At 36.1% G+C, this 26,300-nt stretch overlaps 1 protein-coding gene and 1 long non-coding RNA gene across 7 annotated transcripts in view; one reads left to right on the forward strand and one right to left on the reverse strand.

Annotated features, from left to right (window-relative positions):
* The window catches only part of RNF13 (ring finger protein 13), a 163,056-nt gene that overhangs the window by 34,039 nt on the left and 102,717 nt on the right, over positions 1–26,300 (reverse strand). For all 6 annotated transcript variants that reach the window (XM_060638929.2, XM_060638931.2, XM_060638928.2 and 3 more), the window contains 2 exons: positions 16,774–16,879; positions 7,681–7,774 (listed from right to left, as the gene is read on the reverse strand). In XM_060638929.2, the coding sequence (XP_060494912.1) occupies positions 7,681–7,774; positions 16,774–16,879 (200 nt within the window). The remainder of the gene's footprint in view (positions 1–7,680; positions 7,775–16,773; positions 16,880–26,300) is intronic.
* Positions 1–26,300, forward strand: part of LOC144612773 (uncharacterized) — a 64,435-nt gene that overhangs the window by 30,932 nt on the left and 7,203 nt on the right. The gene's annotated exons all lie outside the window — the stretch shown is intronic.

A 26,300-nucleotide genomic window follows, 5' to 3' on the forward strand; every position in this document is an offset into this window, starting at 1 on the left:
AAATCTTGCCATTTGCAACGACGTGGATGGAACTGGAGGGTATTATGCTAACCGAAATTAGAGAAAGACAAAATCATATGACTTCACTCATATGAGGACTTTAAGAGACAAAACAGATGAACATAAGGGAAGGGAAGCAAAAATAATATAAAAACAGGGAGGGGGACAAAACAGAAGAAACTCATAAATATGGAAAACAAACTGAGGGTTACGGGAGGGGTTGTGGGAGGGGGGATGGGGTAAATGGGTAAAGGGCACTAAGGAATCTACTCCTGAAATCATTGTTGCACTGCATGCTAACTAATTTGGATGTAAATTTTAAAAAATAAAAAATAAAATTAAAAAAATAATAAATCTTAAAAAAAAAAACAAACAAGACCCATCCACATGTTGCATACAAGAGACTTCAGACCTAAAGACACATGCAACTTGAAAGTGAAAGGATGGAAAAGCATTTAAAATGCAAATGGAAGTGAAAAAAAAGCCAAGGTAGACAAAATAAATTTTAAAACAAAGACTGTAATAAGAGACAAAGTCACTGTATATAAAGAGTACAATCCGACAAGAAGATACAACAATTGTAAATAGTTATGCATCCAACATGGAAGCACCCAAATACATAAAGCAGCCAGTAACAAACATGAAGGAACTAATCAATTGTAATACCATAATAGTAGGTGACTTTACACCTCACTTACATGAATGAATAGATCATCCAAACAGAAAATAAATAAGGAAACAGTGGCTCTGAATGATATATTGGACCAGATGTATCTAACAGGTATATTCAGAATATTCCATCCTAAAACATCAGAATACACATTCTTTTCAAGTGCATATGGAAAATTATCCAGAAGAGATCACATATTAGGCCAAAAACCAAATTTCAACAAATTAAAAAAGACAGAAGTCATACCTTGCATCTTTTCTGACCACAGCAGTGTAAAACTAGAAAGTAACCACAAGAAAATAATCTGGAAAGAGCACCAATACATGGAAGATAAATAACATTTAACTAAACAATGGATGGGTCAACCAAGAATCAAAGAGGAAATTAAAAAAAAAAAATACATAGCAACAAATGAAAATGAAAACACAGTGTTCCAAAATCTTTGGGATACAGCAAAGCTTTTATAAGAGTTAAGTTTATAGCAATATAGGCCTAACTCAAGAAGCATGCAAACATCTCAAATAACCTAACCTTACACCTAAAGGAGCTAGAAAAAGAACAAAGGAAAGAAATAATAAAGATTAGAGCAGAAATAAACTAGAAACTAAAAAAACCAATAGAACAGATCAATGAAACCAGGAGCTGGTTCTTCGAAAAGATTAACAAAATTGATACCCGTTTAGCCAGACTCATGAGAGAGAGATAACTGAAACAAAATCAGAAATGATAGAGGAGAAATAACAACTGATACTACAGAAATCCAAAGGATTATGAGAGAATATTATGAAAAACTGCCTGAAAATTGGACAACCTGGAAGAAATGGATAAATTCCTAGACATACAACCTTCCAAAACTGAATTAGGAAGAAATAGAAAATTTGAACAGAGTGATTGTGAGCAATGCAATTGAATCACTCATCAAAAAACTCCCAACAAGCAAAAGTCCAGGACCAGATGGCTTCACAAGTAAATACTATCAAACATTTTACAGGAGAGTTAATACCTATTCTTCTCAAACTATTCTAAAAAATAGAAGAGGAAGAAAGGCTTCCAAATTCATTCTATGAGGCCAGCATTACCCTGATACCAAAACCAGATTAAGACACCACAAAATAGAAAGCTACAGGCCAGTATTTCTGATGCACATAGATGTAAAAATCCTCAACAAAAATATTAGCAAACCAAATCCAACTATACACTTAAAAAAAAAATCACCAAGATCAAGTGGGATTTACTCCTGGGATGTGAGGCTGGTTTAATATTCACAAACCAATCAACTTGATATATAACATCAATAAAAGGATAAAAACCATAAAATCATTTCAGTAGGTACAGAAAAAACATTTGGCAAAATACAACATTCATTCATGATAAAAAACCCTCAATAAAGTAGGTTTAAAGGGAACATACATCAACATAATAAAGGCCATATATGAAAAACCAACAGCTAACATCATACTCAGTCAAGAACAGAACAAGGATGTCCATTCTCACCACTTTTATATAACATAGTACTAGAAGTCCTAGCCATAGCAATCAGACAACAAAAAGAACTAAAAGGCATCCAAATTGGTAAAGAAGAAGTAAAACTTTCACTATTTGCAGATGACAAGATCCTACTATACAGAAAGCCTTGAGGACGCCACCAAAATCTAGAATTGATAAATGAATTCAGTAAGTTTGCAATGTACAAAATCACTATACAGAAATCTGTTGCATTTCTATACACTAATAATGAAGCAGCAGAAAGAGAAATTAAAAATATAATCCCTTTTACAATTGCACCAAAAATAAAATACCTGGGAATAAACTTAACCAAGGAGGCGAAAGACTATACTCTGAAAACTATAAAAAGCTTATGAAAGAAATAGACGATGGCACAAAGCAATGGAAAGATATTCTATGCTTATGGATTGGAAGAACAAATATCGCTAAAATGTCCATACTACCCAAAGCAATCTACAGATTTAATGCAATCCCTATCAAAATACCAACAGCACTTTTCATAGAACTTGAACAATCCTAAAATTGGTATGGAACCACAAAAGACCCCAAATAGCCAAGCAGTCTTGTAAAAGAAGAACAAACATGGAGATATCACAATCCCAAATTTCAAGATATAATACAAAGCTGTAGTAATCAAAACAGTGCAGTACTGGCACAGAAACAGACACACAGATCAACAGACTGGAATAGAAAGAAACCCAGAAATAAAACCATGGTTATATGGTCAATTAATCTTTGACAAAGAAAGCAAAACTATGCAATGAGAAAAAGACAGTCTCTTCAACAAATTATGCTGGAAAAACTGGACAGCTGTATGCAAAAGAATGAAAGTGGACCACTTTCTTACACCATATACAAAAATAAACTCAAAATGGATTAAGGACCTAAATGTAAGACCTGAAACCATAAAAATCCCAGAAGAGAGCACAGACAGTAATTTCTCTGACATCGGCTATAGAAACGTTTTTCTAGATAGGTCTCCCGAGGCAAGGGAAACAAAAGCAAAAATAAACTGTTGGGACTACATCAAAATAAAAAAGCTTCTGCACAACAGCAAAGGAAACAACAAAACTAAAAGGCAACCTAGTGAATGGAAGAAAATATTTGCAAATTAACCCTGATAAAGGGTTAATACCCAAAATATATAAAGAACTTATAAAACTCAATTCCTGCTAAAACAAACAACAACAACAACAAATCCTCAACGTCCAAAAAAACAAGTACTCCAGTTAAAAATGGGCAGGGGCACCTGAGTGGCTCAGTTAAGCATCCGACTTTGGGTCAGGTCATGATCTCTCAGTCCATGAGTACGAGCCCCACATCAGGGTCTGTGCTGACAGCTCAAAGCCTGGAGCTGCTTTGGATTCTGTTTCCTTTTCCCTCTGCCCCTCCCCAAATCGTGCTTGCTCTCTCTCTTTCTCTCTCTCTCAAAAGTAAACAAACATTTAAAAAAAATGTTTAAAAATGGGCAGGAGACATGAACAGGCATTTTTCTAAAAAAGACACACAGATGGCCAACAGACACATGAACAGATGCTCATCATCACTCAACATTAGAGAAATGCAAATCAAAACAACAAGGAGATAACACGTCACACCTGTCAGAATAGCTAAAATCAAAAACACAAGAAACAACAGGTGTTGATGAGGATGTGGAGAAAAAGGAACACTCTTACACTGTTGGTGGGAATGTAAACTGGTGCAGTCACTCTGGACAATAGTGCGGACGTTCCTCAAAAAGTTAAAAATAGAACTATGACATGATCCAGCAATGACACTACTGGGTATTTCTCCAAAGAGTACAAAAACACTAATTCAAAGGGATACATGCACCCTGTGTTTACAGCAGCATTATTTACAATAGCCAAGATATGGAAGCAGCTCATGTATCAACTGATGAATGGATAAAGAAGAGGTGGCATGTACATACAATTGAACACTATTCAACCATAAAAGAGAATGAAACCTTGCCATTTGCAATGACATGGATGGAGTATAATGCTAAGCAATATAAGTTAGCCAGAAAGATGAATACCATATGATCGGCCAGAGAAAAACAAATAACATATAAATACCATATGATTTCACACGTGTGGAATTTATGAAACAAACAGAGAGAGAGAGAGGCAGAGAGAGAGAGAGAGAGGCAGGGAGAGAGAGAGGCAGAAAGACAAACCAAGCAACAGACTCTTAACCATAGAGAACAGACTGATGGTTACCAGAGGAGGGGATGAGGTGATGGGGATTAAGAAGAAGTGCACTTGTTGTGATGAGCACCAAGTGATTAAAATAAAAACTTAAAAAAAATGCAATTCAAAAACAGGAAAAATTCAATCATAGTGTTTTGGAATGAATACATAGGTGGTAAAACTTAATACAAAGACAACGAAATGATTATCATAATGGATGATCTTCCAATGAGAAGGAAAGGATTATAATCTAGAAGGGTACACAGTCGTTTCTGAGGTGCTAATTATGTTCTATTTCTTGCGTGTTATACTTCACACTAAAAAAAAAAAAAATACAAAAAACAGGATGGTAAGGATAAACACCACTCCAGGGGTGCCTGGGTGGTTCTGTTGGTTAAGAGTCCGACTCTTGATTTTGGCTCAGGTCATGGTTTCATGAGTTCGAGCCCCATGTGGAGCTCTGTGCTGACAGTGCAGAGCCTGCTTGAGATTCTCCCCATCTCTTGGCCCTTCCACCACTTGCACTCTCTCTCTCAAAATAAATAAATGAGAAAAACACCATTATGTTGACTGGTTCATAAGAATAAACCTTAAAGGGAGGTTCAGGCTGCCAGGCAATCATAGTTCATTGCCCTGGTCCATCTGCCCACTTACTCTCCCAGAATATTTCATACCTTTCTGCTTTAAACCTCCAGTATCTCCTCTCCCATCATCATCTACAGTCGATGACTGAAAATGGAAGAAAACTTCCAGACTTACCACCATACATACCCATGTCCCAGGATTTTGCACCCACATATTTCTACCTTCCCTTAGCTCAACTCTCCATGTTACCATGTAAGGCCAGTCCACCTACTTGTGCACCAGAGCCCATTCCTCCTTGCCTTCTCAAAGACGATATTACAGCAGTTCTCCATCTGTCACCTGTTATCATCAGTTTCGTTCAGCAAATGTGCTGTTTCTTAACCCGACTTCTCCACCAGCTAGCTGCTACCCCATTTCCTTGCTTCTGTTTGTAGTTAAATTTCTTGAAAAAATTGTCTGTAGTTACTGTCTCTGATCCTTTTCCTTCCATTCTCTCCTAAACCCATCACAAACGGTTTTTTGGCCTGTCAAAACTGCTCACCAAAGATAATCAATAATTTCTAAAGGTCAGGGGCACCTGGGTGGCTCAGTCGGTTAAGCGTCCGACTTCGGCTCAGGTCATGATCTCGCCGTCCGTGAGTTCGAGCCCCACGTCGGGCTCTGTGCTGACAGCTCAGAGCCTGGAGCCTGTTGCGGATTCTGTGTCTCCCTCTCTCTCTGACCCTCCCCCGTTCATGCTCTGTCTCTCTCTGTCTCAAAAATAAATAAACGTTAAAAAAAAAATTTTTTTTTAATAAAAAAAATAATAATAATAATTTCTAAAGGTCAGCTGTCGGCTCTCATCTTACCTATCAGGAGTATTTGACACAGGGTATCACTCCTTGCTCTTTGATAGACTTCATCTATTCATCTTCAACATGTATTCATCAGATGTATTCATCAGAAACATCTCTTCAGTTTCCAGTAAACCACTCTCTTCTGATGTCCCCCTGACATAACTGTTCACTCCTGTTCTGTCTCTACTGCCTATTCCTCTTCTTTCTTACTTAATGTTGGAATGCCCTAGTATGTCTTTGGTATTCTTCTGTCCACCTATACTTATTCTCTTAGTACTGTCACCCAGACTCATGATTTAAATACATCTTTATACAATACTTACAGTTCAGATCCCTCTCAAACTCCAGACTCATTTATAACATCTACTAGACATCCGAAATGCCAAATATCCAAAACGAATTTCCTCAATTTTCACTCAGAACTTGCTCCACCATTCATTAACCATCCTTATTTCTGTTTAAGGCAATGCCATTCTTCCTGTTGCTGACACCAAAAATCTGGCATCATCCATGGTTTTTCTCCCCACATCTAGTCTACTAATAAATCCAGTGTATTCCATCTTCCAGGTATATCCAGAATTTAAGATTTCTTCACCTCTTCCACTGCTACCACTTAATCCAACCCACATTCATATCTCACTTGGATTACTGTAATGGCCTTTTATCTGGTCTCTCTGCATATAACCCTTATCCCTCTATACCCTGTTCTTAACATAGCAGCAGAAAGACCCTTTTAATATTTAACTGACATATTACCTTTCCTCTGCTTAAAATCCTATACTCCTCTTATTCTGATGAAAAACAAACTATGCATGCCCAGGACAGTATCAACTTTTTAAACTTTTTTTCTGGGTTTAGGAAACACACGAATAAGCACAAAATGGACCTTAAAAAAAGTGATCCCCAAAGCCAGTCCTCAAACTACTTCTGGCCTATGAATAACTTCTACTTTAATCCACACTGAATGATGACAGTGCAGTACATTTTTATAAATGTCTCTATTTATTCCTCTTAACATGTGGTTTTTCCTTTTTTAATTAAATTTTATATTTTTCATAAAATAATGGTTATTATAAATGGAAGGTTTTAAAAACACTTTATTACTTGGAAAATAAAATTTTGGCAGAACTAAATTTTAATGCCTTCACCGTTTCTCCTCTCTATGCATTTTGTCTGCTGAATTAAAAAACAGAACACTTTTACTGGTATATAGAATTGAAGAGTCTGGGGACTACTAGCCAAAAGGATTTAACAAGCATGTACCTGCACTAAAAGCTCACTAAAGCATAAGCAGTAGAAATTACATTGGCTAGATTATTAGACACACACCCCTCCCCAGCTCTGTCAGTACTGGTTGTGTGGCATTAAAGTTTTTTGCCTCTCTGACCCTCTGTTTCCTCAACCATAATGCCCATTAAAGTACCCAGTTCACAGGAATATGAAAATCAAATCAAACAATATATTTAAAATACATTGCATATAATAGCTACATGTGTGTTTAGTTAATGCAAATGTGTTTAGTTAATGCAATGTTAATACAGTGGGTGGTATATGGTAGGAGAGAGAGTGGACCCAGTGTCAAGGAGAGTAGACCATCCTAATGCACAGAAGTATTTTATCCACTTAGGTTCAGAACTGCCGGCACATGATGACAAGAAGAAGCATTCTGGTCAAGTTTCACTACTGTTTATAAATTCTCTGCAGACCGTTTGCCCCCGTCTTGCCTTCACCAGAGTACCCCACAGCAAAAGACCACCTCCCACATCCGCTCACTGTTAACGGAGTATTAGGCACAGGGTATGGCAAAGACACAGGAGGTAGTTCTAGAGTAAGGTCAGAATGTATTCTTAAATAACTAACGGTGATTATTTAGAAAATAAAAATATCCACTTACCTTTCTTGAATTTATGCACGGGGAGTTTCTTAAGTTGATCTTTACGAAGTCTGTTTCTTCTAGCTCTATGTCTATCCTGGACAAATTTTGTGATCTAAAAATAAAAGAAAAAAAAAAGAAATCAGATATTAAACATGTAAATAGAAAATGGCTATTAAAATAATAGACATGTTTTAAGTGTCTGGATAGCTCCTGCAAATCAAATTCAGTTTACTTACACCCTAATCGTATTATTATTAATTGAAGCACTAATTAAAGCACTAATTACACAGGTGATTAGTTACCCCAAAAATTATGCTTTGAATTTTTATTCATTGACCCAAATTATCTTTACTTACTTTAACAGAAACATTATAAATAACATAAAACTAGTTTTGTTTTGTTTTGCAACTAGAAATGGTAGACCATAGGTTACAAAGATTCCACTGGACCAAGAAGAAGGCAGAGTTGAAATTCCTGTTAATTATAAACTAATAAAATTTTCAAACATACATTTATTAGTCACCACACTCTCAGTTGTAGCCGCAAACTGAATAGAAGTACTACATAACACCTGTAGTCTGAATATTCAGAAGTATTCAGATAAAATCTATAAGACACTTCAACTGTAAGTTACTACGCTTGCAAAAATGAAAAGTAGTCCACAGGGGCAGAGCCAAATGCCAAAATTACATCCATGAAAAGAAAATTTTGACCAATTTGGCTATATCAATGTGAAGGACTTCTGTCCTCGGAAGACACTATTAAAAAATAAAAGACAAGACACAGACTGAGAGAAAATAGTTGCAAATTGCATATCGGATAAGGAATTGTATCCAGAATTTATAAAGAACTCAAAACACAATAACAACAAAAAAAATAAGCAACCCAATAGACAAAATAAAGGGCAAAATATTTGAATAAACACTTCACCACAGAAGATACAACCATGGTAAATAAGCACTGGAAGAGATACTCAATTCAACATAATTAGTTCAAATCACAAATACCACTATATAGAATAGAATGGCTAAAATTAACAAGACTGACTCTATCGAGTGTTGGCAAGGAGGTGGAGTTACTGGCACTGTGATACACTACTGGTACAACCACTCTGGATGCTGATGATTTCTTATAAATTTAAACACACAATTACCCTATACTCAATCACCCCACTCATACTTACAGAAATAAAAGTACACGTCTGTATAACAACTTGTACACAAATGTCCATGTCAGCTTTATTTGTAATATCCAAAACCCAGAAATGACCCAAATGCCTATCGATGGGTAAATGGATTAAAAAAACAAAAACAAAACCTGTGATATATTCATATACAACTGGGTAAAAAAAAAAAAAAAAAAGAAAGAAAAAATAAATATACTCAAAAACTATATAAACTTCAAAATAATTGTTCTGAGAGAAAGAAGGCAGACACAAAAGAGGACATAATATACAACTCCATGTGTAGAAAACTGAAGAAAATACAAACTAATCTATAGTGACCAAAAGCAGACCTGTAGTTGTCTAGGGATCGGGCGAGGAGGGGGAGGGGGGGAGGATGAGGACATGACCGGTGAGAGGCAGGGATTATCAAGGAGCATGAGGAAGTTTTTTGAGCTGACTGATATTTCAACATCTTGATTGTGGTAGTGGTTTTTCAGGGGTGTGTGTGTGTGTGCGTGTGAAAACTTACCAAACTGTACAATTTAAATATGTGCAGTTTGTCATGTGTTAATTATACCTCAATAAATGCTTTTTAAAAATTGAATAGTAACCACTAGAAGAACACTATAATCTAAGCTTTTAATCCAGTAGGAGAAAGTGGAGTCACCCAAATCTTCAAAGAAGAAGAAAAAAACTAAAAGTAAACAATAAAAATTATTCCAAATGTATGTGTAATTGCAAAAATGTAAGTGGATTAAATTCACCAGGTTTTTTTTTTTTCTGAAGAGTGTATCATATTGGATAAGGAAAAAATTCCACTATATGCTATTTTCAAGACACAAGATTAAAATTAATGACACATTAATAAAAATATAAAGGTAAAAAATAAAGGAATAAAGATATGCCATGAAAATATTAAGCAAAAGAAAAGCTGATGTATCAAGTAAAATTGAATTTAAGACAAAAATCATTAGAAGGTAACATGACAATAAAAAAAAAAAAAAACACTTCATCTAAAAAGGACAAAATTATAGGAAAAACACCCAAATTCCAAGTTCAGTAATTTATAGCTAAAGCAGAGAAAAAAATTTAAAGACTACAGACCTATGCTGCCAGATATAGTAGCCACTAGGTACATGTAGCTACTGAACACTCAATATATGGCTAGTCTCATTTGAGATTTGCTGTAAAATTATAAAATATACACCAGATTGTAAATACTTAGAACAAAAAGAATGTAAAATATAGTTCATAATTACTTATATTAATTGAATACTGAAATACATTTTAGATTTAGTATTTAATCCCACCTTTTTCTTTTTATCTTTTTTTTTTTCTCTAAGTTTACTGATTTATTTTGAGAGAGAGAAAGTACACGAGCGGGTGAGGGGCAGAGAGAGAGAAAGGGGGAGAAAGAATCCCAGGCAGGCTCCACACTCAGCACAGAACCCGCCCACACGGGGCTTTATCTCATGACTATGAGATCATGACCTGAGTAGATATCGAGAGTTGGACCCTCAGTCGACTGAGCAACCCACGTGCCCCTCTTTTTATCTTTTCATTTGACTACCAGAAAATTTTAAATTACAATAAATTCGGCTTCACAGTATTGTTCTATTGCTTAGCACTGTTTTAGAAAACAGAAAAGTACCAAACAAACATAGAGAATTGTGATGACTGCACAAATTCTATGAATATACTAAAAACCACTGAATTAGACACTTTAGGTGGGTCAATTTTATGTTATGTGAATTCTATGTCAAAATGGTTTTTAAAATAAATAACTACACAAAACAAATGTAAAAACTCAAACTAATGTACATATATAGAACTTTGAACTCCACAATTCTTTTCACATACATGGGGAGTGTTCACAAAATATGGCCACAAAGCAGGTCTTTGGAAATAACCAAAGAATCTATAACATACAATGTCTTCTGACCACAATAAAATTGAATTAGAAATCAAAGGTAAAAAAAAAAAGATACTGAAAAATATATATGCTCTTTGGAAATTTAAAACTTTATTAAAATAGTTTATAAGTCTCAGAAGAAATCATAATGGACATTTGAGTTCTGAGGGGGCCTTAAAATTATCATGCCTCTTTGCCACCTGGATTCTAAATAACTTGAGAAATAAGATCATGAACTGGCAAATAGATGCAGGTGGAGTACCTAATGCAGTGGAGAAAGAATTAGAACTTTTTACTGAACCACAGAATGAGACTGCCTTACCCAGCCAGGTACAGACAAAACTCCTTTGGAATGGAACAGGCCTTCCCTTCACTCACCCCCAGAATTGCAGAACTAGTCCTGGAGAAGCTGGAAATAGGTTAATCCCAAGAGAAAGGTGGAGCTGAGCGACGCATGCGCTAGGTTTATTCTTCCCAAATACACCACACACATAAGATACTTCATCTCCCCTAAGACCAAATGAGTGAGAGGGTAAGGAAGGGCTAGGAGTTAGAGTAACTTGAGTTCTCCCTTCACATGAATGGAAATATCAAGAGTGCTAAAGAAATATTCTATATAACAACAAAAAATATTTTTAAATGTAAGCCAAATTAAAATAATAATATTCCTTATCAAATGCTAGGAATTGAAGCTAACATCATTGTTAAACAGCAATTTATAATCTAAATGCATTTAAATCTAAATCTGGAAAGAAAAAAATTAATAAGCATTCAGCTGAACAAGCTAGAAAAAGAAAAGCAATATATCCAAACAAAACAGAAGAAAAATGATGCCAAGAGCAGAAATTCATGAGAGACATAAAAAAGTGAAGACTTTAGAATATAATTTGCAGTGGAATCGAAGCTGCTTTACATCAGAGATTTTTACCAATTTTAAGTACAGTGATGGATCTTCAGATCATAGAGCAGTGCCTAATTCATCTTAGATGTGAAATGAATATTTGTTTAGTGACAGGAAAAAGAAAATCCTCAAGGTCTACTTCTTTGAAAGACAAAACAGATAAATTAATAACACTGTGAAAAGGCATGGGCAGATATGAATAAAGAGAACTCATTTCAGGGCGCCTGGGTGGCTCAGTCGGTTGAGCGGCCGACTTCGGCTCAGGTCATGATCTCACGGTCCGTAAGTTCAAGCCCCGCGTCAGGCTCTGTGCTGACAGCTCAGAGCCTGGAGCCTGTTTCAGATTCTGTGTCTCCCTCTCTCTGACCCTCCCCCGTTCATGCTCTGTCTCTCTCTGTCTCAAAAATAAATAAACGTTAAAAAAATTAAAAAAAAAAAAAAAAAAGAGAACTCATTTCACATACAGTAGAAATTCTTTAAAAAGAAAGAAAGAAAAGAAAGAAAGAAAGAAAGAAAGAAAGAAAGAAAGAAAGAAAGAAAGAAATGCTCTTTAAATTGTTATGTGAAGGGTGCCTGAGTGGCTCAGTCAGCTAAGCGTCTGACTTCAGCTCAGGTCATGATCTCATGGTTCGAGCCCCACATTGGGCTCTGCACTGTCAGTGCTTGGGATTCTCTCTCTCCCTCTTTCTCTCTGCCCATCCCCTCACTTGCTCTCTCTCTCTCTCTCTCTCTCAAAATAAATAAACTTAAAATATAGTTATGTGAATATATAAATATTAATCACCTGATCCCACTATACTTGAAAACAGATAAAATAGACAATTTCTTAGAAATATAATTTCGTATGAAAAAGTAGACAACCATCTGAATGTCCATGTAACTATGAACACAGTCAGCAGGTCTAGATGATTTTGTAAACAACCTTCACCAAAAAGTAATACATAACCCCAACTTTATCAAAAACTATTTTAGAAAACAGAAAATAAGGGTAATTAGTTTTATGGGGCTAGTTTGATCTAGTCTAGTTATTTATTTGTAACTGATTAGTGGACCCATGCAGTTCAAACCCATGTTACTCAAGGGTCAACTATATGGTAAAATACACGGAATGCTAAATTTACTCTCTGAACCATTTTTAAGTGTGTAGCTGGGTGGCACTAGCTACATTCACATTACTGTGCTACCATCACCACCATCCATCCATAAAACTCTTTTCACCTTGCAAAACTGAAACTCTGTGCCCATTAAACAATAATTCCCCACCTTCCCCCTCTCCACAGGTCCTGGCAACTACCATTCTACTTTGTGTCTCTGAATCTGACTACTCTAGGTATCATATATAAATAGAATCATACACTATTTGTACTTTTGTAACTGTTTCATTTAGCAAGTCTTATTTCATTTAGCATGTCTTTATTTCATTTAGCTTATTTCATTTCATTTATTTCATTTAGCATGTCTTTTTTCAATTTTTTTTTTAATGTTTATTTTTGAGAGAGAGAGAGAGAGAGACAGAGAGTGAGCAGGCGGAGGGGCAGAGAGAGAGGGAGACACAGAATCTGAAGCAGGCTTGAGACTCCGAGCTATCAGCACAGAGCCCAACGCAGGGCTCGAACTCACGGAGCGTGAGATCATGACCTGAGCCAAAGTGGGACGCTTAACTGACTGAGACACCCAGGTGCCCCTCATTTAGCATGTCTTTAAGGTTCACCCATACTGTACCTGTGCCAGAACTGCCTTCCTTTCTAAGGCTAACATTCCATTGTATGTCTACACCACATTTTGTTCCTCTATTCATCCATCGATGGACAATTTGGTTGCTTCCACCTTTCAGTATTGCAAATAATGCAGCTATGAACGTAAGTGCACAAATATCTGTACAACTGTTTTCAATTCTTTTGGGTATATACCCAAAGTGGAATTGCTGGATATGATAACTCATTGTTTAATTTTTTGAGGAACTGCCATACTGTTTTCTATAGTGGCTGTTCCATGTGCTTATGGGATTGTCTGGTTTTGATGTTAACATTATTCTAGCTCCATAATTCCAAAGCTTTCCCTTACCTGGACATTCAGAATGCTAATATTTTATTTAGGATTTTTTTGCATCTATGTACAAATGTAGAGCTGATCCATATTAGAAATCTGAATAATCCAACATGAAAGACAAAACTTACACATCACAATCAAATAAAGTGTATTCGAAATACAAGATTTTTATAATGTACAAAATAAATTAATGTAATCCACCATAAAAACAGACTAAAAGAGAAAAAAACCCAACGATCATTACAACAGATAAAAGACATAATTCTGTGCCCATTCATCATTAAATAAGGAAAAAGAAAAGTTTGATTTCTTTATTTCTAAGCCTTATATGGCTTTTTTCGCTTGATTTATCAGAAAATTCAGCATAATGTTAAATAAGAGGTGCAACAACAGGCATCCTTTTTTGTCGTTTCTGACTTTCAAGGGATGTCTTTTTTTTAACATTTATTTTTGAGAGAGAAAGAGAGAGACAGAGCACAAGAAGGGAGAGACACCCTTTGAGAGACAGAGAGGGAGACACAGAATCCAAAGCAGGCTCCAGGCTCCGACACGTCAGCACAGAGCCCGACAGAGGGCTCGAACCCACGAACTGTGAGATCATGACCTGAGCCGAAGTCGGATGCCCAGAAACCCCTCAAGGGAAATCTTCTAATAAATTAACCATTTAATGATGTTCATTTTTCAATTTTTAGTTAATAATCTTTATCAGCTTAAGAGTATTTACATCTACTGCTACTCTGCCTACATTTTTTGTATGTTGTTCTTTCTATTATTCCTTGCTCTATACTGAAAGCCCAAGAGAAAGAACAAATTGAAATTACCGTAGAATTCAGCAAGTTTGTAGATACAAGATTGATATATAAAAACAATGTCCAGTGTCCAACTTTCGGTTTCTAAATACAACTCTTCAATAAAAGAAACCAGGGCTCCTTGGAGAAACATCTAATTCTAGGGCCGGGGCAAAAAAAATGTAAGAAGAGCCTGAAGCTTCTTATAGTACCAGATACAAAAGAAGTGCTTAGAAAAACAAAAAGATGGATCAAATCAAAGGGACACATGACCTAGTCTGACAGAGCTCCTCATGGCCAAAGCTCAAAATTTAAACAACATAAATAATGTGGTATTGGATTCTAACCCAAAGAATAAAATAAATATATAGGAGTATGTAACCAATATAAATAAATGATTGAATAAATAAATAAATGCCAAGAAGAGACAAATCTTTCTTACAAAAGAATTCCAAGAAATATACGTGGCAGATACTCTCTCCCACTCCTCACTTCAGATCTTAATGCCTGCCCCTCCCCACCTATAGGATGGGTTATACTCAGTGCCTCACTTCCAAAGTAAGAACAGAATAGAAGAAGAGAAAAATATTAACTGTGCAGTGGAGAAATCTGGCTTAATCAAGGGATGAATGTTAATACCATTAGTTATGTTATGCAGATATCATGTACCCCCTGGCAGTTCACCTCTGTTTTTAAAAACCTACTCCCCACTCCTCAAAAAACCCATAACCCAGTCTAATCATAAGAAAAACTGCTATCAGATGAGGGACATTCTACAGGATACCTGGCCAACACTCCCCAAGACTAAGGTTATTAGAAACACGGAGAGACTAACTGAGAGACTGTCACAGAACAGAGGAGGCTGGGAAGACATGCTAACTGTGTGGTGCCCTGTTTTGGATCCTGGAACAGAAAGTGAGCATTAGCGGAAAAAACAGTGAAATCTATACAAAGTCTAGAGTTTAGTTACTAGTAAGGTACCAACGTCACTTTCTTAGTGACAAATGGACCACAGTAACGTAAAATGTTAACAATGGGAGAAACTAGAAGAGGAATGTACAAGAATATTCTTCTTTGTGATTTTTGTGTAAATCTTAACATTCCAAAATTAAAAGTTTATTTAAAAAAATCAATAATATTCTTATATCCTAATAATAATGATTTAGAAAATGCAATTTCAAAAGTCAAACAAAAGACATGCAAAATGTTTACAGAAAAAAATGATTAAACTGATGGATATAAAAGTTCTAAACAAATGAGAAATACCACAGCATCACAGAAAGACTGAACATTTCAAAGATGGCATTTAATCTCTAAGTTAAACTATAATGTCCATATAAATAATAAACTCATTGGACATTAATATAAATATTATTTATAAAAAAATTAAAAAGTGAGTATACTGGGGTTATTTTATGTCATTGCAATTCTCTTTAGTATCTATCTTAATACAGTGGTTTTATCTGCTTCTGCCTTCAATTTGTTTTGATACCACAAACCACGTAGTTTCTAGAAACTTCCACCTTAAACCGTGAAGGAATGAGAGTGACAAAGGCAAATAATATCTTAATATTATCATGAAAATAATTTTGACCTCACAGACTCATTAAGAGTCCTGGGAGCATACTTTGGTAACCACTGTTTTGGAGAAGTAATGTGTCATTGCCCTTACCCTCAAGCCCTCATACCATTCTTTATTTACATTTTAATAGGAAAAATTTCAAAAATGGAGAAGAGTTGAAAGAATTTTTATAATACCCATATATCCATTACCTAGATTCTATAACTAACTTTGAACTGCACTTTTTATCACCTATCTATCCAACCATCTATGTACCCATCAATACACCTCTTTTTCTAGTTTTTTTTTTACAGTGTACTTCAAAGTAAGTTGCAGACAATCAGTATATGTCCCCCAAAATACTTTAGCATATAAATCATTACTCAGAGTTTAGTATTTTTTTCCCCTTAGGTAAAATTTATATACAATGAAATGCACAAAATTTAAGTGATATGTATGCAACCTAAACCTCTCTCAAGATACAGAATGTGACTTACCCTGAAAAGTTCCCTCATACCCTTGTCAGTAAATCCCTCACCCTTCTCTAGCCCCCCAGAAGCAATCACTGCTCTGATTTTCCCTGCCCCCAGATTATCTTCACCTTTTCCAGACCCAATCATATAAATGGATTCATACAATAGGTACTCGTTTATGGAAGGCTCCTCTCACTCAATACAATGTTTTTAGAATCATCCCTACTATGTTTAAAAATATATTTAACATTGATTTACCTACCATGAAAATGACGATCAAGATGAGACAGATCCCCACTATGATAAGGAAGGGGATTAGATAGTATTCCAGAGGAAGACTAAATTCTGGAACTAAGACAATGTGGCCCCTACAAGAAAACAAAAAGTAATAATTGAGAAATATTAAGGAGTGCCAAGTTATAATGTTCATTAAAAACAAAGAAAAACATTTTAAAAGGCAATGAGACATTACGATTCAGTCCACTAGACACATTTTCTAAAATATGATTTCTAATAATTTAAGAGATACTTTCTCCATCTTTCAGTTTATTTTCATATTTGCCAAAATAACTTGCCTGTATAATTAAAGAAGCTTTTAGACTGGGTAGAGGAAATCAGCCAATCAATACTTACTGTGTTCATCCCGGAAACATGTTATTTACTGAATTTAGTAACCTGGACAAAATTCTGCATGTTTTACATGCAACATCAGATTAAAGCAATGGTAGTACCTTGGGTGGTATGTCAACAAAAACCTCCACCCCAACCAAATTACTACTCAGCAGTCCCTCCTATGGTAAAACCCTGAAGCCACTATTAATAAAAATATACTCCCTCTTCCCTCATATATGCTTTCCACGAACTTCTTATACCAGGTACAATGGACACAGCCCCTGTACTCTATGTTCCTCTATGGGATGTGGTATAAAACACTGGCAAAGGAATTTACAGGAGCTGTACCTTCCTCTCTATTCTCCACCTTCTCCATTGCTTGACTGGAAAAAGCTACAAAAATACGTATGTTGTGGGTGGAGGGATGGAGAATGCTACATGCCTTACTCCCTTTTGTCATTAACCATGTTACTACTTTCTGTGGTATTACTATTCCAAAAGTTGACAGGGACTCATAGAATGAAACTATGATCAGAATAGGAATAGTATTTTTGTTGTGTGAGCAAATCTGACACGGCTGCAAAATTCTGCACTGTAAAATACCTTCAGTCTAGGGAAGGGCCTATATAACGGTCAGTAATAGGACTGACTTCCCCGTTTTATTCCTGTGCTGCCAGTATGGTGCCAGTTAACACTACATGGTAATCCGCTGCTGGATGATGTTTTAGGCAGTGAAGCCTGGCACTTCATAACACAAGGGTCCAATGCCACACAAAAAATCTCAATAAAAGGGAAATAAAACCAGGCCAAGTCCTCCCTTCACAGATGTTTAGGACACCATGGCACTTAAGAAAAAAAACCAAAAACATGAAATCAAATTATGTCTATCCCCAAGCAATTTTTAAGTTTTAAGGCTATTGTTATATTCAAGCTTCACCAAATACAAAAACAAAAATGGTAACACAAGAAATTTGCCCCCAATAATTGAAATATCTTCTGAAAATATTTACAGATTGCTAAGAATACTAGAATAAAAATAGCTTTTTATTTCAACTACTTTCCAGCAGAATCGGGGATGACAAAAGATTCACGTGCATTTTTGTAGCTTTACATAAAATACTAAAATGATCTATCAGTATAAAAAGAGCAAAGCAGCAGACCTGGGCCGCTATATTTGGTACCATCTCTTCCAGCATGGAGCCAGCTCTGCAAATAACGTCTCTATGCTCCCACAAACCTTCTGAAACTGTGTGAGCTAAGGCTGAGATGCAGTAACAGGGGTGTCATAAGATGTTGATCTGCAATCTCCCTACCCTGCCCCTACCAACTTGCTATAAATTAACACTGTTAGGGATTAGAAGCCATACCTAAATTCATACCCATTCATGCTGCATACCTAAATTCAACCCATTATAGCATCTAAATATCTCAGCAATAGCAAACTTTACATCTTGTACATTGTTTTTTCTTCTTCTCCTCTTATGTTAACAACTTCTTATCTCATAGACTTTATTGAAAACTTCCTATATATGTGTAACCATACAAATGGAATCAATCCCAGAATTTTCTAGTAAGCACCGTGTTAGGATTCACAGACCTGGGTTGTAAATCCAGTGTTCTTCTATATGCCCTATTAATGCTTGCCTGCTATACCTCGAACCATTTTAGTTTACTGTCAAGATGTATTAGAATTTTTAAAGGGTCTACAAATGATAGAAGGTTTTAAGCATCTTAAAGCAAGATGCTAATGAATGTTCAAGACGCTGCTTTTTCTTTTTTTTTTTTTAATTTTTTAAATGTTTTATTTATTTTTGAGAAAGAGACAGAGTGCAAGCAAGGGAAGGGCGGAGAGAGGGGTAGACACAAATTCTGAAGCAGGCTCCAGGCTCTGAGCTGTCAGCACAGGGCCCGATGCAGGGCTTGAACCCACGAAAAGTGAGATCACGACCTGAGCTGAAGTTGGATGCTTAACTGACTGAGCCATCCAGGTGCCCCAAGACACTGCTTTTTCTTAACCAAATTGCTGATGGTGGAGGGTGGTAACAGTGATGGTACAGGGCAGGGAACTACAACAATCAGTCCTCTAGCTCTATTTCTATTTCTTCTGTCTAGGCTCTCACAGCTGAGTCTGCAGACTCATCCCTCACGTTCTAATCCCAGATGAATTTGTATTTGAAGGAGATACTTAAACAGCGTTAATAAGTATTTTTACACTGCCTCTACATCCACCCCTAAATATAGTACACTCTATGAGCTCTGCAGCTAAGATTTAATCATCAAAGCAGAGTCCTAAGCAACCCAGGAAATCATGTCTTATTCTCTTTTGCATGAATTCCCAGGCTAATTTCAAACCAGGTGTCTAGGCCTAAACTTTGTAACAATAATACTGTAACTTCCCAATCCCTCTGGGAAATTAAAATGTGATGATGGCTGCACAAGTGTAATATACTAAAATCACTGAATTGTATACTTTAAAATTGGCGAATTTTATAGTGTATAAAATATGACTCAGTAAAGCCATACGGATTTTTGTTTGAAAGAACAAATAAGCAAGAATTGCTATAAAAAACGTGAAAGAGGGGGGTGGGAGTGGGGAAGGGCTAGCCTTTCAGATACCAATTATTATAAACCCTATAACAAAAAACAGAGTGGTACTGGTGGGCCAAAGATAAAGAATAGAAAATTCAGTTATGTATGGAAATACAGCAACATTTCAAATGGGGTGAGGGGACACACATTTTCAGGAGTAGTGCTGGAGTAACTGGTTATTTGACAAAAGATATAATTGGTTCCATTCCTCAAGGTTTATATAGGATAAATTACAAATAAGCCAGAGATTTAATGTTAAAAGAGGAATCATAAAGTATAAATGTGGGTCAATTCTTCTATGACCCAGAAGCAGGGGACATTTTCCTAAGACCAGCAGCCCATTGGAAAAGATTAATATATCTGATTGCATTTAAAAAACAGCATCATAAATGAAATTAAAATTTCAAAGTATTAAAAAACACTTGTAATATATCACAAACAAATGGTTAACATACCTAATAAATAAAGAGCTTCTAAAAACAGAAAAGAAAATTGCCAGCAAGCTACTAGGAAAAATGAGCTAAACAGTTCATAGAAAATGACATGCCAACAGGCCTTATGCCTAAGAAAACATGCTCAGTTTGCTCATGGAAAGAAAATACATACTAAATCTACAACAGGAAACCATTTTTTACCTAACTAGTAAAAATGGAAAAATCTGACAACATTCTTTGTTGGTGAGGCTGTGGGGAAAGAGACATCATATATTGCTGGTACAACCTGGAGCGTGGAGCCTGCTTGGGATATTCATTCATTCCTTCATTCTCTCTCTCTCTCTCTCTGCCCCTCCCATGCTCATATTCTCTCTCAAAATAAATAAATAACATTTTAAAAATAAATAAATAAAATTGTTACTTTCAAAGGTAAGGATGGGAACAAGACGGACAGGGTGGATGACACTTTAGAAGCTGACCTTCTCTGAATACACATTGTGTTTTGTTGATTTTGACTTTAAGTTTATACATAATTATAAAAATCACAATGGGAGTAAAAAGCAGTCCCTAAAATCTAAAAGCAACATGAATCAAATAGACCTGTGTTTCCAGCTGATATCATCAAGCACACAGAATTATTTCACAGATTTTAAAACATGGTAATTTGATTTTAGATCCTTATTATGATAGAACTTAAAGAACTTAAACAAAGGCGATAGTGTTGGTATTGTTCTGAGTCTGTGTGTGTGTATTGTGCAATTAAAAAAGAAAATAATTATTTGGTATCTCTGAGCACAGAAAAATAAAATACAGATGTAAGATCAGCAAAATACAGTAAAAACGTACGGTCCTGAACTTCAGTTGGAAACAACAATATGTGCTCATGATTTATTGTATCTTTAAAAACATATTATTCTACCTGAAAGCTGTACCCTGTAAAACAAAAGCCAAAACCAAAAAATAAAAAGCAAAAAGCATATATATTTCTTAGCTGTGTCCACTAAAAAGCCCTAGAAATAATGACAAACCAAGGAGCAATGATCACCCCTCAGTCTCTAAATACCATATTCAATTAAAAGGAACCAGAGCTTCTTGAAAAAATGACTGGTTCCAAGTCAGGGGGAGGAAAAGAACGAGATGGGCCTGGAACAATTGTTGTGCAGAAAACAGGAAGCAATCCAAAGCCCCAGATTTACATCCAAAGAAATTAGGATTAAACTTCAAGAAGTTTGAAATGGGAAAATGTGAATGAATGTCAATAAAGATCATAACTGCAATGCACTGAAGCATACTAAATGAGTTTTAACTCATGAGTTCATTATGATACTTTGAAGATATATATAAAATCATCTTTGGAAGATGATAGTGAACCAAATCATTTGAAAAATAGTAAATGAAGGGCAAGAACTGTTTATCCTAGATTTTTCTCTTTTTAAAAAAAAAATTATTTTTAAATGTTTATTTATTTTGAGAGACAGAGAGAGCATGCATGTACGCAGGGGAGGGGCACAGAGAGAGGGAGAGAGAGAAACCCAAGCAGGCTCTGCACTGTCAGCGGGGCTGGATCCCACAAACTGTGAGATCACGACCTGAGCAAAAATCAAGAGTCAAGACGCTTAACCGAGTGAGCCAGCCAGGCACCTTTATCCTATAGCTTTCTTAAACAGACTATGTATCAGGGTAATCAAATAATTGATAAGGTGCATGCTCTCTTCATACAAGTATTTTAGCCAATAAATTAAAAGAAAATTAAGACATAAGAACCACTGCAATGTATGGACATTATTTGGATTCTGCCTCAAACAAATACTTTAAAAAAAAAGAAGAAGAAGAAGAAGAAGAAGAAGAAGAAGAAGAAGAAGAAGAAGAAAATCTGACAGTTGGGAAAATCTGAAGACTAAAATATGTGTTGATATTAATGTTTACCTTTTTTCAAAAAAACAATAGAATAATGATAATATATTTTTCTTTCTTTCTTTCTTGAGAGGTGGAGGGACAGCATGTGAGTGAGGGAGAGGAACAGAAGGGGGGGAGAAGGGGAGAAGGGGGGAGAGAGAGAGAGAGAGAGAGAGAGAGAGAGAGAGAGAATATCTTAATCAGGCTCTATGCCCAGCACAGAGCCAGACGCAGGGGCTCAATCCCACAACCCTGGGATCATGATCTGAGCTAAAATCAAGAGCTGAATGTTCAACTGAGTGAGCCACTCAGGTGCCCTGATATTTTTATATGTAAAAATATCTTCTAGTGATATATTCTGAGATGTTTACAGTTGAGATGACGAGATGTCTAGAACTTGCTTCAAAAGAATCATGGTGTGGGGAAGAAAGATTGAAGGGGTGGGGTTGGAGGGTGGATAGTCAAAAAAAATTGACCACAGGTTGACAACTTTGAAACTGAACAATCAGATTCATTATACTCATCTCTCCACTTTTAAATACTCTTGGAAGTTTTCATAATAAAAAACAGAATAAATAACAAGTGTTGGCAAGGATATGGAGAAAGGGGAACTCCCATGCACTGCTGGTGGGAATGTAAATTGGTACAATGACTGTGGAAAACAGTGTGGAGTTTCCTTGAGAAATTAAAACTAGAGGGATGCCTGGGTGGCTCAGTCGGTTAAGCATCCGACTTCAGCTCAGGTCATGATCTCGCAGTCAGTGAGTTCGGGTCCCGCATCAGGCTCTGTGCTGACAGCTCGGAACCTGGAGCCTGCTTCAGATTCTGTGTCTCCCTCTCTCTGCTCTTCCCCCACTCACGCTCTGTCTCTCTCTCTCAAAGATGAATTTATGTTAAAAAAAAAAAAATGAAAAATAGAAATGCCATATGATCCAGTGATCCACTACTGGATATTTACCCAAAGAAAACAAAAATACTAATTCAAAAAGAAACATGCACCCCTATGCTTATTGCAGCATTATTTATAATCCCTAAGATATGGAAGCAGCCCAAGTGTCCATCAATAGGTGAATGTATAAAAAATATGTGGTATGTATGTGTGTATGTGTACATACACAGAAACACACAAACATACACACACAATGGAATGTTACTAAACTATTAAAAAAGAATAAAATCTTGCCATGTAACAACATGGATGGACCTACAGGGTATTATGCTAAGTGAAGTCAGACAAAGAAAGACAAATACCAAAATGTTTCACTTATATGTGGAATCTAAAAAGCAAAACAAGCAAAAACACAGATTCTTAAATACAGAAACGTGGTTGCCAGAGGGGAGGTACGGAGGGGGATGGGTGAAAGAGGCAAAGGGGATTAAGACGACAAACTCCTGGTTATAAAACAAGTCATAGAGATAAAAAAGTACAACACAGGGAATATGGTCAATAATACTGTAAGAGCACTGGACAGTCACAAATGGGGACTACACTTATCGTGGTGAGCAGTGAGCAATGAACAGAATTATTGAATCACTATGTTGTACCCCTGAAACTATTATAACATTATGTATGTTACACAACATACAACAGTATGTCAACTATGCTTCAATAATAATTCTCTTAAAGTAGAATAAATTAATGGGTGGGTGGGTAGGCAGGTAGGCGAGCAGGCAGGCTGACAGGCCAGCTCACAGATGGATAAGGGAGATGTGTACGTACTTGTTTACAGTCCCTTCTGCACAATTCTGAAACCTAAAAAGTTTTAAAAAATCATGTTGCCTGGGGGTGTCTGAGTGGCCCAGTTAGTTAAGTGTCCGACTCTCTCTGCCCCTCCCTTGCTCATGTTCTTTCTCTCTCAAGATAAATAAATACTTTAAAAAAATCATGTTGGCAATTCATCTGACAGTCAACATGAGCTGATAAAATACTCATGCATTCATTGCAGATGTATGTATATAATTTGTTTGATTATGGGAGGCTGCCTCAAACTCTATTTGGAACGGTACTTAACTTCTAAAAATCCCCCACAAGACATCTGTCCCACAAGTTAAGTTAAGGGATTCTGTGGGCTTATGATACCATGGAAGGGTCTAAATATTATGTAAATAAAGCATGCTATAAAATACTATGTAGGGGCACCTGGGTGGCTCAGTCGGTTGAGTGTCTGACTTTAGCTCAGGTCATGATCTCACAGCTTATGGGTTCGAGCCCCACGTCGGGCTCTGTGCTGACAGCTCGGAGCCTGGAGCCTGCTTCAGATTCTGTGCCTCCCTCTCGCTCTGCCCCAACCCACTCGCATTCTGTCTCTGTCTCTCTCAAAAGAAAAAAAAAAAATTTTTTTTTAAATTTAAAAAACAAAATACTATGTATTGTACATTCTATTTTATAAGCACATCATCATGTAACAATGTGAGTATTCAAATATGGGAAAAGTTTAACATTTTTTAAACAGTAGCTGCTGTTGTTAGAGAATAGCTTCATCGGGACTTTCATTTTGATGCTTTATATTTCTGAATTTTTCCATGCTTTACTAGCATGTATATATTACTTTTTAATTTAAAAAGTCATGATTTTATAATTAAAACTAAAAAAGACTTTATGGTACATATTAAAGTATACAGAATTTTTCTAAAAGAGGGAACAATATTGAGGTAAAAGTATTAGTTCTCCCCTCTACTAACTTAACAAACACAGCTGACAAAATAGCATCTTGCATAACTTTTTTTTAAAAGTTACTTATTTTGGGAGAGAGTGAGTGGGGGAAGGGCAAAGAGAAAGGGAGAAAGAGAGAATCCCAAATAGGCTCTGCACTGACAGTGCAGCACTTGACCTGCAGGACTTGAACTCACGAACCATGAGGTCATGACCTGAAACAAAGTCGGACGCTTGCCAGACCAAGCCATCCAGGCACGCCTTGTATAACTATTTTTAATACAACATCCAAAATTATGTTCCTGACCTTAAAATAGATGTTCTGAGACTGTAATATGTGAACAATATTTTAAATATCAAAACTGCATGGGGAAAATGCCAAAAACAGCAATAGAAAAACTTTCCCTCTTCTTTTTATGTATTTTCTAACTCAAATGTTGGTGGATTTTCCCACCTAAATAATCAGGATTGGATTTTATTTTGCCAGTTTTCTCTTTTGGAAAATGTAGAGAATAAGAGATAATAACAACCTCTAGAGGGTTGCTGTAAAGATTAAATGGATAACAAATGTAAAAGTCTTGCTTTCATGAGTGCTGGCACTTGCTAAGTACTCAATAAACATTACTGCTTTTATTACTAATATTGTTATTATTGTTCTTCGTCAAAAGCCTATTCCTGCCTATTGTATGTTCCACAGAAGCAGCTCTGAAGTGCTAACTGCAATGCTTTCTATATTAGATGAAATACCTGTGCCTTAGTTTCAAAAGGTTGTGTTACTGGGAATGCAAGCTGATGCAGCCACTCTCAGAAACAGTATGGAGGTTCCTCAAAAAATTAAAAATAGAACCACCCTACAACCCAGCAATTGCACTACTAGGCATTTATCCAAGGGATACAGGTGTGTGGTTTCGAAGGGACACGTGCACCCCAGTGTTTATACCAGCACTATCCACAATAGCCAAAGTATGGAAAGAGCCCAATGTCCATCGACAGATGAATGGAGAAAGAAGATGTGGTATATATATATACAAAGGAATATTTCTCAGCGATCAAAAAGAATGAAATCTTGCCATTTGCAATTACGTGGATGGAACTGGAGGGTATTATGCTAAGTGAAATTAGTCAGTCCGAGAAAGACAAAAATCATATGATTTCACTCATATGAGGACTTTAAGAGACAAAACAGATGAACATAAGGGAAGCAAAAATAATATAAAAACAGAGAGGGGGACAAAACAGAAGAGACTCATAAATATGGAGAACAAGCTGAGGGTTATGGGAGGGGCTGTGGGAGGGGGGATGGGCTAAATGGGTAAGGGGCATTAAGGAATCTACTCCTGAAATCATTGTTGCACTGTATGCTAACTAATTTGGATGTAAATTTAAAAAAATAAAAAATTAAATTAAAAAAGAATTTGGGAAGGGGAAAAAAAAAGGTTGTGTTACCCTCATAATGTGATTTGTGGTAGAAATTCCATACAGAAGGTTTTATTCCAAATGAAACCTTTTAAACTTGAAAACAAACTTTATGCCTTTATAAAAACCAAGTCAATAACACACTGTTTTGGACTGTGTTTATAAAATAACAAATCTCTTTTTAATAAA

This window comes from Panthera onca, chromosome C2 (assembly GCF_046562875.1).
Source record: "Panthera onca isolate mPanOnc1 chromosome C2, mPanOnc1 haplotype 2, whole genome shotgun sequence".
Taxonomy (NCBI): domain Eukaryota; kingdom Metazoa; phylum Chordata; class Mammalia; order Carnivora; family Felidae; genus Panthera; species Panthera onca.